This window comes from Sinocyclocheilus rhinocerous, unplaced genomic scaffold (genome assembly GCF_001515625.1).
Source record: "Sinocyclocheilus rhinocerous isolate Xijiao unplaced genomic scaffold, SAMN03320098_v1.1 scaffold474, whole genome shotgun sequence".
In the NCBI taxonomy this organism is placed as follows: Eukaryota; Metazoa; Chordata; class Actinopteri; order Cypriniformes; family Cyprinidae; genus Sinocyclocheilus; species Sinocyclocheilus rhinocerous.
In genome coordinates this window covers 335,065-352,975 of record NW_015644625.1, presented here as the reverse complement: position 1 = coordinate 352,975, position 17,911 = coordinate 335,065, and the positions used below count along the sequence as shown (strand labels likewise).

The 17,911-nt window shown below is 36.2% G+C and overlaps 2 protein-coding genes across 3 annotated transcripts; one reads left to right on the top strand and one right to left on the bottom strand.

The window, feature by feature from the left end:
• Positions 1-179: 179 nt before the first annotated feature.
• Positions 180-1,127, bottom strand: LOC107758499 (probable RNA-binding protein EIF1AD). The gene is made up of 4 exons (XM_016576237.1): positions 1,041-1,127; positions 836-944; positions 642-750; positions 180-447 (listed from the first exon to the last, which is right to left on the bottom strand). The coding sequence occupies exons 1-4, from the start codon at positions 1,125-1,127 to the stop codon at positions 180-182; spliced, it is 573 nt and encodes a 190-aa protein (XP_016431723.1).
• Positions 1,128-6,124: 4,997 nt separating this feature from the next.
• Positions 6,125-17,124, top strand: dnajc4 (DnaJ (Hsp40) homolog, subfamily C, member 4). 2 transcript variants are annotated; one of them, XM_016576272.1, is made up of 8 exons: positions 6,125-6,223; positions 6,900-6,952; positions 7,374-7,485; positions 8,849-8,939; positions 9,990-10,165; positions 13,782-13,949; positions 14,508-14,594; positions 16,062-17,124. In XM_016576272.1, exons 3-8 carry the CDS (start codon positions 7,394-7,396, stop codon positions 16,156-16,158), a joined length of 711 nt encoding a protein of 236 aa, XP_016431758.1. In that variant the 5' UTR covers positions 6,125-6,223; positions 6,900-6,952; positions 7,374-7,393; the 3' UTR covers positions 16,159-17,124. The 2 variants fall into 2 exon arrangements, with proteins under 2 accessions (XP_016431758.1, XP_016431757.1); XM_016576271.1 differs by having other exon boundaries at positions 7,357-7,485.
• The last annotated feature ends 787 nt before the right edge of the window (positions 17,125-17,911 follow it).

The following is a 17,911-nucleotide window of genomic DNA, read 5'->3' as shown; positions in this document are numbered from 1 at the left end:
AGTTCGAGACTTGAAACAAATGAAACAGGCAGAAACTTCTGAAAGCCATCACAGAGATATCATTCAATGCAATAATAGCTCAGTCTCAGGCACCAGTATAGTTTTCCAGGTTTTTAAGTCCAATTAAAGTTCATAGAAAACTGTTCTTGGTCATACTGTGGTGGAAGCATCTTCCAGTATCATGCAGTTTTTAATGCTCTTCTTTCATCATCATCTTCCTCCTCTTCATCATCACCACCATCATCATTGTCGCCCTCCTCATCTTCATCAGTCTCTTCCTCACTCTCACTGTAGAGAACTGTGGCACGATTGGTGTTTACAAAAAGATCGCTGTCATCATCCTCAGAGTCGCTGTCACCCTCCTCCTCTGTTTTTCTTTCACTTCTTTCTTTCGGTGTTCCCTCGTTCCTCTCACTGGATGTGCAATCCTCCTGGAATCCTTCTGGCCTGTGTGAAGTGTGAAAATGCTGTTTACTACACACATTTCAATTTTGTTTTCTTGAAAAACAATCAAACAACATATTTCAGGATTAGGTTTAAAGGGATAGTTTACACAAACATTTTAGAAACTCACACAGGTTTGAAACAACTTGGGGGTGTCAAATATTCAATTCAAATATTAAAAAAAGACATGGCCTTACCATACACCAAGTTTTCTCAGGTACTGAATATGGTCCCTGTAAAGTATGAAGCTTATTTCTCCTTTCACCTTCCCTCCTTCTTTAATGGGATCAACAATGACAAAGTCTCCTAACAAACAGAAAGACCATGAAAACCTTTTAGTGTCTTTAAAAACAGAATCGTTATTCATCCATGAAAGTTAAAACAAACTGACCTCGTTTGATCCAGATGTTCTTGCGGAATTTAGTAGGCATGCTGACAAGGAAGCGCTCGCCGCTGCCAGTCACAGCTTCATGGAGGTTATTGCCATTACTTCCCAAGACCTGTGATGTGAAGGAGGTGTAGAATTATTAGTATCATGGTATAATGAGAATACGGAGTTCTCAAAGCCGTACAGAACCCAAAAACTGTAACTGTACCCTCATGATATGCTGGTCTTCAGTGGGTGTGACATAGTCCTCCAGAACTTCTTTGACTACGTGCTTGCGTTTGGTTGCCTTTGACATGGTGGATATAAACCTCTGGCGATTCTGTCACCTGAATAAAGAAAAATATTTTTGTTTGAGAAATGGAGTTAAGAGGCGAGCATGTGTGAAAACGCATGTGGACCACAAAGAATAAAGCGGCTCTCAGGGCAAACAGTTTTATACGCTTTGAAATACATCAACATGCACACAAACCACATCTTGGCACCTTGCTATAACATACATAACTGGAAACCAGTGGCCAGTATAGTATGATCATTATAAACGCTATAAGATAATATATTTTAAAAAGCAAGTCATTTGACATACGATTACGTAACTGTACTGTTTACAATATTACAGCATGGCATAGAAACATGTGGCCTTCATCATGCTGTGTCGGTCTGGACAAATAAAAACCCTGAATGTCTAGATTTATTTAAATAGTAAAAGCGCAAATTTGTCATAGTCACCTACCTAGAAACTGTATATGAAACTCTGGATGTACTCTGAGTTTATTTACTAATGGCATCGAGATGAATTGCTAGCGTTTACTCGAGTCCTTTTCGCAAAAGTGTGAAGCGAAACGCGAGTGATGCAACTGGATTTAAAAATTACAAAATAAAAGCCACACGAACACAGTTGAGGGTAAGAGGATTGTTAACAGTAAAATGTCTATAAATGAGCTGTTTAAACCATTTAATAATAATAATAATAATAATAGGATCTCTTTAGGTCTTTTGGATCGCTTCAGGTCTAAAAACTTTTATTTTGAAATGTCATTTTCACGGTTCACGTTTTTAAAACAACCACAGCAAGCCAGGCTAATAAAACGCGTTAGAATATGTGATGAGAGAAACAGATAGACATTGAAATAATACGATAATCAGGGCGCAATTTTTCATTTGGATGCAGTGAACAGTCATCTTAAAGATGTGGAGATTGAAACCCCTCCGTCACAAAGCAAGTGGATCTGCCAATAATTTGGAGGAGTTCAAACACAAGAGAAGAGAGTTTGAGAAAAGTGTGTTTCATCTCTCAATATATTTTGTTGTCCGCTGTTTTGATAACACTAGGAGGCGCTGTTGCTCAAGGAAACCTGGAGGGTGGAATAGAGTTGGTAAGTCATTACAGCACAACATTTTATACCCACATCACAGACATACTGCACATCTGGGTTAGGATGAGAGTAATTGTAAATTATTGTGTTCACTGAATAGAAACACCACCTATATATAATTCAATTATCAATGCTTTTATAATCAGTGTTTACTATTACATAATTATTTAGAATTTCACAAAATAAGTCATATTTAATCTTAAAATTGAACACAGAAAATGTTGCATATATATATATATTATTAAAAAATATAAAATAAATACATAATTTTTATATATATATATATATATAATATGTATGTGTACTGTGTATATTTATTATGTATATATAAATACACACACATACAGTATATATTTTGAAAATATTTACATGTATATACATCTTATATTTTATAATATATATAAATATATTTAATATATAAACATAACATATTTTTAATAAATATATACATGTATGTGTTTGTATTTATATATACATAATATACACAGTATACACGCATATATTATGTAAACAAGAACTTTTATTTTGGATGCGATTAATCACGATTAATCGTTTGATAGCACTAATATATGTATATATGTACACACACACATATATATTAAGATATAGAATTAGAATAACTCCGGAAACCTCTATTGGAATTATGGAATTGATGCCAATGCAAGGTCGTAGTTTCTCATACAGTAATAATTGAACTTCTATAAACTGAACAAATTGCCCAGTTCATCAGCAGAATGATCATGTGGTCATTATGGTTCTCTCATCCTCTAAAAACTGCTTTTACCTGCTTTTCTCTGGACTGTGACTTTTGTTTTTGCTGTGCAGCTCACTTGGCCTCTTCTGCGTTGCCTTGGTAACCTGCTGGTCAGTGGAGGTGATGTAATGCCAGAGGACACTCGTCTCCTCGCCGCACTCTGTCTTTAGACCTTCACCCTCATCCTGCTCTGTCCAGAGAGAGCCTGTGGGCGCTCAACAACCTCACCGGTGAGCAGGACGTTAGCATGCATGTGCTCAAATTAATTAGCACCCCAATTATTCATCCCAATTAAAGCTCAAACGGAAATGAACGTGTTCTCACAATTATGACTGTCTTATGTCTTTTCAGCTGGCTCCAGTGGGTTCTGCTCTGGCCTGCTGCTTCTTAATATGGCTCCCATATTAATCCAGTTTCTGTCTTTCTCTAAAGGAATTAACTCAATGGTGAGGAACCAGCATGCATATATACATCAGTCTAACATAGCTACATTTTTGGGCTGCGACCCACTATGAGGTGTATGATCTTACACTGACCCATATTAAAGTACTTCTTAAAAAAAACATACGTGAAATATATTTGAGAATAATTTACTCTCCTGTTCAAAAGTTTGGGGTTTTATGATTTTTGTAAAACAAAAGAATATTTTAAATCGATTAAAAGTGACAGTAAAGACATTTATAATGTTCTAAAATATTTTTATTTCAAATAAATGCTGCTCTTTTAAACTTATTCATCAAAGTGTCCTGAAAAAATGTATCACGGTTTCAACATAAATATTAAGCAGCACAACTGTTTTCAACATTGATAATAATAATAATAATAATAAAGTTAATTAAACAACTAATTAGAATATTAGAATGATTTCTGAAGGATCATGTGACACTTTATAATATTCATGCAGTATAACACTTCTTGACTAAGGCTTTGGTGGGGTTTAAACCTCTTGAAATGAAAAGCTGTATAAAAGCTGATGGCTCTTTAATGCATTGCCGCTTCAGTGCTGAGAACCGTAGCCTGAAACCGCAACAAATAGCACAGTCTATATCGCCGCAGGCAAGAACATAATAGTAACAGCAATTATACTTGAGAAATGGGGTCTTTCAAGGACAGAAGATATGGTTAGGACAACAAGTGCTCTGTGTATCCATAGAAAACGTATATATATATATATATATATTTGATTAATATTTTTGTTATTAGTAGAAATATTTCTTATATTTTTTTTATACTTGTTTGACTGTATTTACTTAATATTATGGTGTTTATTTCATAGTAAATCACTGCTGATTGATTACTTGAATTTACTGTATTTTTTTTTTTTAAGTTTTATATTCCTGCTGCAGTAATTCTACTATACTCAGTCACTCACATCATATCAACATGTACATTTTGATAACATACACAGATACATTTTAGTTCTCACACAATTGTTGTTTGTACAAGGCACTGAAATTTCTGGGTAATATCGCCCATCATGGCACAGAATACTGTGTTGGTTTGACACAAGCGGGGCTGCTGACTGCCCTCTGTGCCACACTCAAGATGGCCGAGCCAGAGGTGGTCACCCTGAGCCTGGAAGTGCTGTACATGCTGGTATCCAGCAGCCCACAGGTGAATTGAGATCATTTAAGAATCCATTCTCGCTTCAAATAGTATTGTGATACTATTATAATTTTTATTAAAAAATTTTTTTTTCAGTTTTCATTTTAAATATTTTCCAATTTCATTTTATTTTGAAACTTTTAGTAATTTTGTCATTTTTATTACATTTTACATAAGAGCCCAAAACTTAAATTTTACATTTTTATTAAGTTTTACTTCAAAACAAAAATGTTTTGTTTTAATTTTAGTTAACGATAATAACCCTGCACTTAAAATCATTTTATATTGATCTTTGTACGAAACTTAATGACAGGCTTACTTAGAATGACTCAAAAAGCAAATTTAATGTAAGTCCTCCTTTTTGTAACAGGTGGTGGAGGAGTTTACGAGGTTAAATGGTGTTCCTCTGCTGGAAGCCATTCAATATAACAGTGAAGGAGAGCAACGTGTCAGAGCCGCCTACATTCTCGATCATCACTTCCTTTCTTTTTCTGAGGTCAATATTGCATTTACCTGCTATTATTTATGGACATATTATATGTGAAGAATCACCATGACCATTTTCTTTTTTTTTTTTTTTTGTTTAAAGGTGGAGAGCCTTTCATCATCTGCTGGAAGCCATTCAATATAACAGTGAAGGAGAGCAACGTGTCAGAGCCGCCTACATTCTCGATCATCACTTCCTTTCTTTTTCTGAGGTCAATATTGCATTTACCTGCTATTATTTATGGACATATTATATGTGAAGAATCCCCCTGGCCCTTTTTTTTTTTTTTTTTTTTTGTTTAAAGGTGGAGAGCCTTTCATCATAGCACGTCCAATGACAGAATTGCAAAGATTAGTCTTTGAAAAGATTTTCGATTTTCTTCAAAGCAAACTGTATGGACCTTTTAGCACTTAGTTATTCTTTCATTCTTGTTTTCTGAATTGTACAGAAAATAAATGCCTTTTTTTACTGCACATATGAAGCATGTTCATGTGTTTTTGCTGCTGATCCGACAGACCAGTGCATGCACAGAACAGCATTTTAATGGTTTTATAAGTATAGTGAATATATATGAATGTTGCCATTTCTTCAACAACAACAAAAAATCACTACAGGGGATACACAATCCTCACATTAAAGTGACAACAACACAAAACATGTCTAATATGTTTGCAATACTAAAATGTTTATGTTTATTATTTATTATGCGTATAAATGTAAGTGAATGTTTATTTAAGATGCGATTTATTCTGAAGTTACTCCACTATTTCTCTTAAATACATAAAGGTCCAAAAAAAGTCCTTGTTTTATTTTATGCTGTCAAAAAGTCCAACTGGAATCTATGACCAATAAATAAGTGAATTCTCCCTTATTACTATAGAATAACAGTGAAGAAGAGCAACCAATACATAATAAGTGAATTCTGTAGTGAATTTTCATATTAAATAATAATTAATATGAATATTAATGCGTCTAGTTCTCTCCAAAATGTACAATTGTATTGTAGCAATATCATTATATTATTAATGTAAATATAGGGTTACCCATTGAAAACAGGTAAACCGCTGCTGTATGTCTGATATGAAACACTGTCCTTTTATGTAACCGCGCCGGTGAAGCGTTATGAAAGCAGCAGAACATGACAGCAGACCTGCGTGTGTCCGTGAATGAAGGTGACGCCGTTATTTGTGTTTAATCCGCTGATTTATGTCTCACTAATGAGATTAACAGCGCGTTTGGTCAATGTTTGTGTGCTAAGCTACACGCTTCCTTTAACTTAGTTGTTGTTTTTAGCATTGCAGCTAAGCTAATAGCAGTCGACTGGAAAGTGTGTCACATAAACTGATAAAATTTATCAGGCGGTTTTAAAATCGTGTCCTATTTGGCATGGAAATGCACTTTAGAGTATTAATTAACAACAACATTAGCTACCGTCTAATTTGTTTAACTGGCCGTGTCTCAAACCTAGTGAGCTGACTACAGCATTTTTGGGCTCAGTTGTACCGAGACAGCCGTGTTTTGCGCCTAAAAGTTTATTATTCATAGATTCCAGTTGGACAGTTGTCCAGGTTTATGATGCTTAGTTAATGTAGATGTTTGGATAGGAAACACATGTATTACACTGAATTAGTGTGTGCTCCTTTTTTGTTCACACAATGACAGTAAGATCCTGATAAATCTACGTTGTTTAATAATGTATACACATATTAATTAGACTATAGGGCTTAGATTGTAGTGATTAGATCAATAATTTGATTAATTCAAGAACTTAAGATGTCAAAGAGGGACCTAAACTATTATATAAAACATTGTGTGTGTGTGTGTGTGTGATCTCTTGTGTCCATTCAGGATCTCCTGCAGAGCTGCTGACCGGCTGCATTTCAATGGGATCCTGCTGAGTGGTATGTAGTTGCACCAAAACACAACATGAATTCAACATGTAAAGCTTCAGTCAAACAAAACATGCCTTCATCATGATAAAACCTTACTCAAACAAAATGTGCATTCAGCATGATAAAGCGTTAAGCTAAAACAACATGCATTGAACACGATAAAGCTTCGTCCGATCACAGTATGCATTCAACGTGATAAAGTTTCATCTAAATACAACATGCATTCAGCGCGCTAACACTTAAACACAACATGATAAAGCCTGACCCAGACAGTACACATTCAACATGCTGAAACTGCAACAAAACACAGGATGCATTGAACATGCTGCAACTGCAGCAAAATCTAAAACAAAACATCCAGAAAACTAATGCTTATTCCCATAATAATCCCCTTTATCTCAACCGTTCTTTAGATTCTCATCTGTTATAGTTTATTTCTACGGGAGCATCATGCAGTTGGAGGCTCATCTTCGTCTCTGTCATAGTTGTTTGTGGTTCTGTAAAAGTTCTCAGCGGCTGTTCTCACTCTGTACTGCGCACAGGTATGCATGACCAAATTTGATGTATCTGTTGAATACAGATGAAACATTTTCATTTCAGCAATAACAATACACGGAGCTTCCAAAACCAAAATGGTTTAGCTCAAATGCTTAAAGGGATAGTTCACCCAAAAATGAATATTCTGTCATTAATTACTCACCCTCATGTAGTTTCAAATTCGTAAGACCTTCGTCCATCTTCGGAACACAAATTAAGATATTTTGATGGAATCTGAGAGCTGTCTGACCCTGCATAGAGAGCAATACAACTGAAATGTTCCCAAGTCCAGAGACTTTAACGTAAACAGCGGATGCTGTTCTGTGTCAGCTGCGTCACACGAATATGCTGTTTTCGTTCAGATCAAATCACAACAACGTAGGAAACAGATCCGGCGTGATGCAGCTGACACAGAACAGCATACACTGTTTACGTCCAGCGGATACTCTCCAAAATGGCACTAGGGTGACTCGGAGGAGACGAATTGTTGAATAAAGTCGTTTTTTTTTTCTTTTGCGCACAAAAAGTATTCTCGTAGCTTCGTAAAATTACGGTTGAACACCTGATGTCACATGGATTATTTTACAGATCTCCTTGCTACGTCTCTGGACTTGGGAACATTTCAGTTGTATTGCTGTCTATGGGAGGGTCAGACAGCTCTCAGATTCCATCAAAAATATCTTAATTTGTGTTCCGAAGATGAACGAAGGTCTTACGGGTTTGGAACGACATGAGGGTGAGTAATTAATGACAGAGTTTTCATTTTTGGGTGAACTAACCCTTTAAAACAAATTTGAGTCCCTGTGTCTTCTAGTATAACAATACTATATGTTATGAAAGCCCATTTTTGCCACAGAATAAAATATATAAAAAAGATATTTGCAACTTATAAGTTTACTTCTCACAAGTCTGACTTTTTTTTTCTTTTGTACTGAAAAACAAAACAAAAATACCAAGTAAGAAATTAACTTTTTGCAGTGAGATTTTTTTTTGTAAATCTTTATTTGAACAATTATGTAAATACATCCTTCAGAGCTGATGTTGTCATCTATAGACCAGAATATTATAGAGGCATAATTGTTGGCTCAGAACATCCTAGCAACTACTTAACAACCACCAAGAATTTCCAGAGTGACTAGCACTACTCACGTTTTTGTTAGAAAATATAAAAATCTATTTTTTGACTTATTGTTCTAACCAGGCTGTTATATTAGGTAACATTATTTTGTAAATTATCATCAAGGCCATAAGATGATGAGATTTGGCTGCAGATATTATTTTTGTAGAGTGACTATTATTGTAGTTTTTGTAATCTTGTCATCATGAAAACAAATGATTTGTTTTCATTGCCTCTTTTTCTGTTTATAGATCATCAACCAATTACTATGAACTTCTCGGGGTGAAACCAGATGCTACGTTGGAGCAAATTAAGAATGCATTTTTTGACAAATCCAAAAAGGTTAATTTCTAGGGATTTTTCTATTATTTTAGAGTGATTTTGGTTATAGAGTTTAGTGTTATGATCACTTATATTAACCATAACATTATCATCCACCAGTTTAGACACTTTTATAGTTATTATTATAGTTATCTTTTATAGCTATTTAAAATTTTTATTTTATTTATTGCGTCATCTATATGCTTTGACAGTGGAAGAGGAGTTAGTAATATGGATGTGATCAAAGCATTTTGCAATTTGCATTAGTTTAATTTGTCAAAAATTGAGGCAGATCCTCAGAATTTCTTCTCTAATGCATAGTTTATCCTTAGTGGTAAAAAAAAAAAAAAAAGTAGCCTGATGCATTCCAACAATATTGTATGGTTGTACAAAAATTATGCCTAGCTATACACCTCCTCACCCCTAGAGCAGATTGTGGCAGAGAGACTGTTGTCTATTCCCATAGTCTTAAATTTTTAGGCACTTATTCTTGAATTTTATCCTATTTGTTTAGTTGTTGAGTTTACTAGGCACATTTGTTTTGTTGGATAATTTGTCAACATGTCACAAATTGAAGCAATTAAATATGTTGGTGAGAGAGCTTCAAGGGTAACAAACGAAAGTCGTGAGACAATTATGCATGTGTCTGCGTGTCTGTCACTCTCTGAAAGAGAGTGAGAAACATCTGTTTACGGGTGAAGGAGGCAGAGTGACGGCAAGATAGAACCACTGCATGCTTGTGTGTGTGACAGGAGATGAGGGTACAAACCGAGGATATGGGCGCTTTGTTTCCGAGTCAGAAGCAGATAAAAGCTTTATGAGTGATGTGACTTACAGAACAGGTGAGAGTGGAAAGGTGAAAAGGTCATAAAGATGAGGCTTGTGTTCCGTTCACTAAATAGGAGACATGCATTAATCTGATGTTTTTATGAATTCAATTCATTAAGGATACTAAATATTTTTGTGCAGGTGCACTTCATGTTCTTTGAATGGTTTAAATTGCTAAATGTATATACAAGTGTAATGTCATTGGTTTGATATGAACAAAAATGTGCATCTTCTCATCTTCAGTTGCACCCTGACAGTGACCCATCCAATCCTGGTCTGCACAGTCAGTTTGTGCAGCTGAACGAGGCGTACAGGGTGCTAAGCAGAGAAGGGTCCAGGCAAGATTATGACCTCAGGCTGAGGTACCAGTACACTGCAGGTCCGGCCTTCAGATCCTCCAGCTCCACCAACAGCCCCAGGTGACTGTTAACGCCATAATCAACCAACCTGATGTTATTAAATGGGATTTTACTGAATTAGTATAAGTGGGCATCTTATACTAACATGAAGGTTATAATATGGGCATATATACTGTAGAAACCAGTGGCCTTTAAAAAAACGCAAATTTCATTAATTTTATCCTATGTCAAAGATGAGGAACAAGTCGGCAGAAACGAACTAAAACTGACCTAGCAACCACTCAGAACACCCTAGTAACTCTATATTCAGGGATCTTATCTATGCACAATCAGCTTGTAACACTCCAAAGAGAAAGGAAAACTTGAAATCGCATCATATGACCCCTTTAACAATTCCATAGTAACGTTCTAGCAACAGCATAGCAACATGCTGAAAGACTCTCAGAACACTTTAACAACTGCATAGCAATGCCCTAGCAACCACTCAGAGTCAGAACACCTTTGCAACTGCATAGCAACGTGCTGAAAGCCTCTCAGAACACTTTAGCAACTCCCAGAGCCGTTGAGAAACAGAGTTGAGACACGCTTTGATCTCGCCGCCATGCGGTCACGTGGTTCATGGAGCTCTCAATAGTTCCAAACAACTCCGTGCTGTCAATATGTTTGAATGGGTTTAAGAAGGATAGACAGCAGTTTCACTATATTTGCAGCAATTTCTAGTGATTATTAACACATCATGTGCATTGATTGTGTATTTATAACTATGCTGACTACGTTTTACAATCACATTTTATTCTGGGGAGTGATGAAGAGACAGCATTAATATTTTTTCTAATATGCTTATTATTTATATTACAATTAGCGTAGTATTTATGGTTAAAATAGAGAAAATGTTTTTAAATTCCAGTGCAAAGAGGCAAATTAGAGACCTTTGGTGGCCAGAAAAATAATATTCCTGTGTAATGCCATGGTTTAACCACTAGATGCCCATATGGCTGTTTAATAAATATATCCTACATATATTTAGCTCTACTCTAGTTGCTGTAAAGAGTTTTACCGGTCATAATAGCTTATTTATTTATTTATTTTATGTTTCACACGATGTGCAAAACTCTGCATTTGAACAGTCAATAGCAAATACTTAAACTAATAACAAAACAGTAGCTGATTCAGAAGCGCCAGATTGTCATAGCAAAGGCAGAATGACCTCTTCTCCTAGGTTCACGAAACGGTCGTCCATAAAATGCATTGCTGTTCTGTTGTAAGTGATCCAAATAAAGTGCTTTTGCTTTCGCACTTAAACACACAGCGTCTCCCTGACATGTTGCTTCAACACTAACTGCTGTTACTGAAACCATGCCTTCTTTCTTTGCGTGCACATTTGGGTGCATTATGCAAATATTTCCACATAGTGAGGTAGATATGTGGGGGTGTGTTAGAACGAGCCGTTTTAGGGGGGCGTGGCAGAGTCTTAACTTTGATAAAGAATATCTCTTTGGTTTTGAGACTTTAGTCTTTGCAACTTCAGGGATCTTATCTATGCACAATCAGCTTGTAACACTCCAAAGAGAAAGGAAAACTTGAAATCGCATCATATGACCCCTTTAACAATTCCATAGTAACGTTCTAGCAACAGCATAGCAACATGCTGAAAGACTCTCAGAACACTTTAACAACTGCATAGCAATGCCCTAGCAACCACTCAGAGTCAGAACACCTTTGCAACTGCATAGCAACGTGCTGAAAGCCTCTCAGAACACTTTAGCAACTCCCAGAGCCGTTGAGAAACAGAGTTGAGACACGCTTTGATCTCGCCGCCATGCGGTCACGTGGTTCATGGAGCTCTCAATAGTTCCAAACAACTCCGTGCTGTCAATATGTTTGAATGGGTTTAAGAAGGATAGACAGCAGTTTCACTATATTTGCAGCAATTTCTAGTGATTATTAACACATCATGTGCATTGATTGTGTATTTATAACTATGCTGACTACGTTTTACAATCACATTTTATTCTGGGGAGTGATGAAGAGACAGCATTAATATTTTTTCTAATATGCTTATTATTTATATTACAATTAGCGTAGTATTTATGGTTAAAATAGAGAAAATGTTTTTAAATTCCAGTGCAAAGAGGCAAATTAGAGACCTTTGGTGGCCAGAAAAATAATATTCCTGTGTAATGCCATGGTTTAACCACTAGATGCCCATATGGCTGTTTAATAAATATATCCTACATATATTTAGCTCTACTCTAGTTGCTGTAAAGAGTTTTACCGGTCATAATAGCTTATTTATTTATTTATTTTATGTTTTGCATTGTATATTTAGACATTATCAAACACTCAATGTTTATAAGTTTTGCTTTTTTTTAAATGTTGAATTTAAAAATATTAATTACTCACATCCCAGTATTATTTTATGACATTTATGTAAGAAGAAAATATAAGTGAATGTTTAAAAAGGCCAGCAAATACGGAATTTAACCCAATTAAAATAACGTTTAAAAAAACACAAGGCAACCAACTGCATTCAAGGAAACTCTTTCTTGTATTCCTTGAATGGGCAGTCTTCATTGAAACTCATTCAACTTCCTACAGGGAGAGAAAGATTGCAAAAAGACTAAAAACTTAAAAATATGACAACTAGCATCTGGTTATGATCGCTATTAAGGTGTTTCTCACGTTATCTAACTGCAAATATAGCATAACTGCCTATTATCTAAAACTAAACATTAACTATAACGCGGTTCATAAAATACAACTACTGGCCAGATGTCCGAGAGGTAAACTAATGCGTTAAAATGCCAAAAACTGCTGTAATTTCCTCAACTTTCTGGCGAGTGTGCTTGAGAAGCACTGAAATGAATGGGCTTCAATACTGGAACTATTGGTTGTTTGGAGCTATTGGCTCCATGACATGCTTTACTTCCGCATTCCTCAGTTCCTATGGAAGCCTATGGGAGTGTCGCAACTCTGTTTCTCAACGGCTCTGGCAACTCCATAACAACGCCCTAGCAACCACTCAGAGTCAGAACACCATAGAAACATGCTGAAAGCCTCTCAGAACACCTTAGCAACTGCATAGCAACATACTGAAAGCCTCTCAGAACACTTAAACAGCTGCATAGCCACGCCCTAGTAACCACTCAGAGCATCCTATCATCATGGTGACAAGATTTGCACAGACAAGCACCAGTCACATTTTTTCAGAATGTGTAATAATCTATCTGGTTGATATGAATATTCTGCCATTTTAAAATAATGTTTGTACAATTTGAGGTAATAGTATGAAAACAATTTTTGTTGAATAATACAGAAATATTTTTAAAGAGACGTGATGTTGACAGTGATAATTTTGGGTATATGTGTTACACACTTAAAAATAAAGCTTCTTTATTGGCATTATTGGTTCCATGAAGAACCTTTAACATCCATAGATAGAACCATTCCAGTGTATAAAAGATTCCTAAAAGTGGAATCTTTGTCTGCACACTAAGTTCTTTTAAGAAATGTTCACTGAAAGGCTCTTTTTGGAACCTAAATGGTTCTTCTATGGGAACACTGCTAAAACCCCCTTTTGGAACTTTTTTTGAGAGAGATTTTTATTTAAGAATCATGTTACAAAAGATTATGGTTCAGTGGCTGAAATACCAGTGTTTGTCTCTCTGTTTGTCAGTGCGGAGGCTGCAGAGAGCATGCGTTACTGGGAGCAGTTCAGACAGGCCCAGCCTCAGGAGAACACGGTTGAGGAGCGGGAAAAGAGCAAGAAACGTAACATGCGTTTGGTGGGCTACTGCGTGCTAACCATGCTACTCAGTATCTCCGTACATTACTTTGGGTTCAGGTAAGCTTTAATACATAGTATTGACATCAACATGCACAGCGTTCCATCCTAATATTTTTCAACACACTCTGAATGATGCTGCGCTGATAAGTGAGTGTTTTGCAACTGTTTGTATGAAACACAGTGCAAAATGTTTTCTTTTGTTCCAGCATCGGTTTTCTGATGAGTACGTGATAATGATGTTTTGTTTTTGAAATGCATTTCATCTGTCCCAGAGCCAGACAAACCCCAGTAGAGCGTGTTCACTGGTTTCCCATAATCCCTGATGTTTAGTTATGCTTTCCAGTATCAGCTAAATGTTTTTACACCTTGATTTCAGGCGACTGAGATTAAGTATCTTCTATAAACAGACACTGCTCGCTTGACGCGAAGCAGAAGTGCACTTAAAATGTTTTGAAAAATGATCAAATGTTTTATTGCCTGTCAGTGCCCGTGTGCCCTTTTAAATGCGACCCTAGAGTTATGTGGGCACGTCGTGGATGTCTGTTCACCCCTCCAAATATATATGTTGGCAGTAAATCTGTTCACCTTTGACCCCTGGGCTGGTCTGTCATGCAGGAAACTGGAAGAGGTCCATTATAACTTCATGGATGAGAAGGATAGAGTCATCACTAAGATCTACAACACATCCAAAGAAAGAGCCAGGTGGGGAACGCTTTGAAGTTACGCGTGTCGCCTCAGGAGGCACATCAGAGGTTTTGAATACAAAAGCTGTAGCGTTTGAAATCGTTAGAGGATAAATTGTTAACATGTAAAGGAGAGATAAAGTAAGATGATTATAGATTAATCTCATGTTATTTGACAGCCTTTATGAATTTGTTCTTTATTAGCAACTCAGTCAGCCCCCTAATGAGGTTTAAGTACTTAAAGGTAAATGTAATTTGTAAGTCACTTTGGATAAAAAGCATCTGCTTTGGATAAAGGCAGAAATTTTGAGGCAAGAAAAAAAGGTATTTAGGATAATGCTAAATTGCACGATGGCACTGTATTGTGGGACTGAAATATTATAAATCAGAAAATATTTACTTGAAGTACTCCCTGAATATTTCAATATTTCAGTTAATGGTCACATGACGTGCAAGTAAATAGATTAGTTATTTATTAATTTTTTACTGTTTTATTTTGACTTTGTAGCTCAAAGGTCAAAATCATGTGCATCAAAATCAAGTGTATAACGTTAGTTCTGGCAGATCACATGAGTCAAGCTTTCATCGACTGATTCTCAGCTGATCCACATCTACCTATATAAGGCCTATTCAGTATTATTCAGCAGCTTTATCGCTTGCTCAGGAGCAAATTACCCTTCTCCATCCCCAACTCCTCCTTTCGCCACAGTCAGGACTTGGCTTTCTGGCTTTCCTTGTTGAATCAGACTCCTTTTATCATGAATAATGTTGTTACACTTAAATATCTTTAAGAATATTAATGATATCTGCTTTGGTCTGTTCTGTTTACCCTAAGGGGGTTATTGCTGCTCTCCCTGCTCATTCATGACAGGCTGCATGGATGGGCAGGGAGTTTTTGCCCAGAACAGAACCATACTCCCAATCCAAACTCTATGCTAAGTGTCAATAATTTGGATGATAATGGTCCTGACAGAACTCTTTTTAATTGTGATAGTGTTTCAGTCAATATTACATTCTCATTGTAAGGGATAACCCATGGCTAGCTGTGCATTACATTATATTCTTGCAAATGTGTAAATAAAGAAAACCTATTGCACGTTGCCTTTCCAGATGAATGTTAAACTCTCAGAACATGCAGAGATGGAGTGAACTCTGAGATGCTGAAAACACTGGATCATTAGTTGCTCGTATGTGCACTGAACACAGTGCTGTGCTTCACTGTGAAACACACAGCACATCAGACTACAGCCTTTGATTCATAATTGCACTATACTAGATTATCGTGCAGCCCTGTTTATTTAGATTTTACATTTGATATATAATTATTAGCTTTTCATCAACCTCCTGCAGTTCCCTCAAGACCTCTCATTTGGTAAACCATGATCTTGCATAATGACAGTGAGTTTTGCATGGGATAGCACATTCATATTTTCTTCAGAAATTGTAAAAATTTTATTTGATCATGCTGCTTTCGGATTTTCCTCAGAGTGAACGGCTTCAAGAAGCAGCAGGAGATCTTGAGACAGAAGCACGCCGAGTTCCTGGAGAGATACAAGATCCGCAGTAATGGAGAAGAGAAATAAAACAAGGAAAAGACCGATCTAGAAGAAGCTCTTCGCACAGGGTTATGGAGAGAGTGCAGGTTGTGGATGAATGTTGAAGAGTGAATTGTATTTTGCGTTCATAGTTTTTATCAAATTTTCTAGGGCCACAGTGTGTCAAATCCACAAACGCAGCAATATTTCAGCCCTTGTACTTTCACCCAACTCTGACAGATTAAGGTCACATGGGGTGCAAGGCAAATCAGGCTGATTATAGGCCAACATGGCTTCTCATGAGGTGTTTTAAACACCTGTACTCTTACTGTATTTCCTGCATTTGCAGGTGACATTGTAACTGCACCTGGAAAGGGTGTTATGGAAACATTGCATTCCTGATAAAGTAGTTCATCAAAACACTGAAAATGCTGTACATTGTGCACTTTGTTAAGCTCAATGTGTGTGTGTGTGTATGTGTGGGAGAGAGTTTCTCATGGAAGAATGTTATACAGATGGGCAGATCAGTGCTGTCCAGTGCGTTTTATTTCAGGTGCTGGTTATTTTCCAACAATTTTGAATGCAAAATCAAATAATCTTATCTTGAACAGGAAGTGAATGGATCTTTGGCAAGTAATGAGGAGTTTCTTTTACCCGTGTAATAGATCTAGGCTGCAAATCAAATGCATTTCCTATTATTTTATAATTATTTTACAGCAAGATTATATTAAACAAGACCCTTATTCTGGATCCAAACTCTTCTCAGACCCCTGTTGTCACAAGGCATAGATCCTAAAAATTAAGTCTTTTTAGATATCCAAGTCATTGCCCTTTTTTTGAAGAATGGAAAAGTATTTTAGGGTTTGACATTTAATGTAAATTCTGCATTAGACATTCACCAGAGCGCCTTCATCTTTATAAATCAAGTATTGATTTTGTGTGAAATCACTCTAATGCAAGCCTTAATGTCATTGGGTTTTGAAGTGATCAATAATTAAAAATGATATGGATCTCAGTTATGTAATGTTTTTCATCTGCATGCATTTTTGTGTTTCTATAGATTTTTTTGCAAACTTCTTCTCTGTTCTAATACACAACCATTCAAATGTTTGGGGTTGTTAAGATTTTTTAATGTTTTTGAAGGAAGTCTTTTATGCACACCAAGGCTGCATTTATATGATAAAAAATGCAGTTGTATCATGACAATGTTAATGTATTTGGTCTTGGTGGAATAGATCTGCTGCTGAACTGCTGCTGCTGTTGGTTATTGCTGTTGTTGTAGATTACTGCTGCAACGCAAGTATAGGAACTTGATACTGCCATTACATGCGCAGATATGGTGCTGTGAATATACTGCTGCTGCACAAGTAGCATATATAATAACCCGTAGCAGATCTGTACAGGTGGAGCTGGGGCAGGTGGAGGGTTTCAGAGGAACTCTGAAAGTGTGCTACGAAATGCTGTAGTGGATGCTAACCAGCCATTCAAATGTAAAGCAGCAAGCTTATTGGCTGTGTTTGCAACATGAACCAATCAGCTTGGGCCAGATAGTTTAATGCTGTGAATATCATCAGTTTGCATTAAGGAACCATAAGCCTGTGCCATCTAGAGTTTCATGACAGAACTTGGCATTAAAAACATTTTAATATTGTGAAATAATATTACAGTTTAAAGTAACTGTTTTGATTTGAATGCATTTTAAAATGTAATTTATTCTGTGATGTCAAAGCTGAATATTCAGCAGTCATTACTCCAGTGTTCAGAAACACAAAAAGAAATCATATGCTTATTTGCTGCTTAA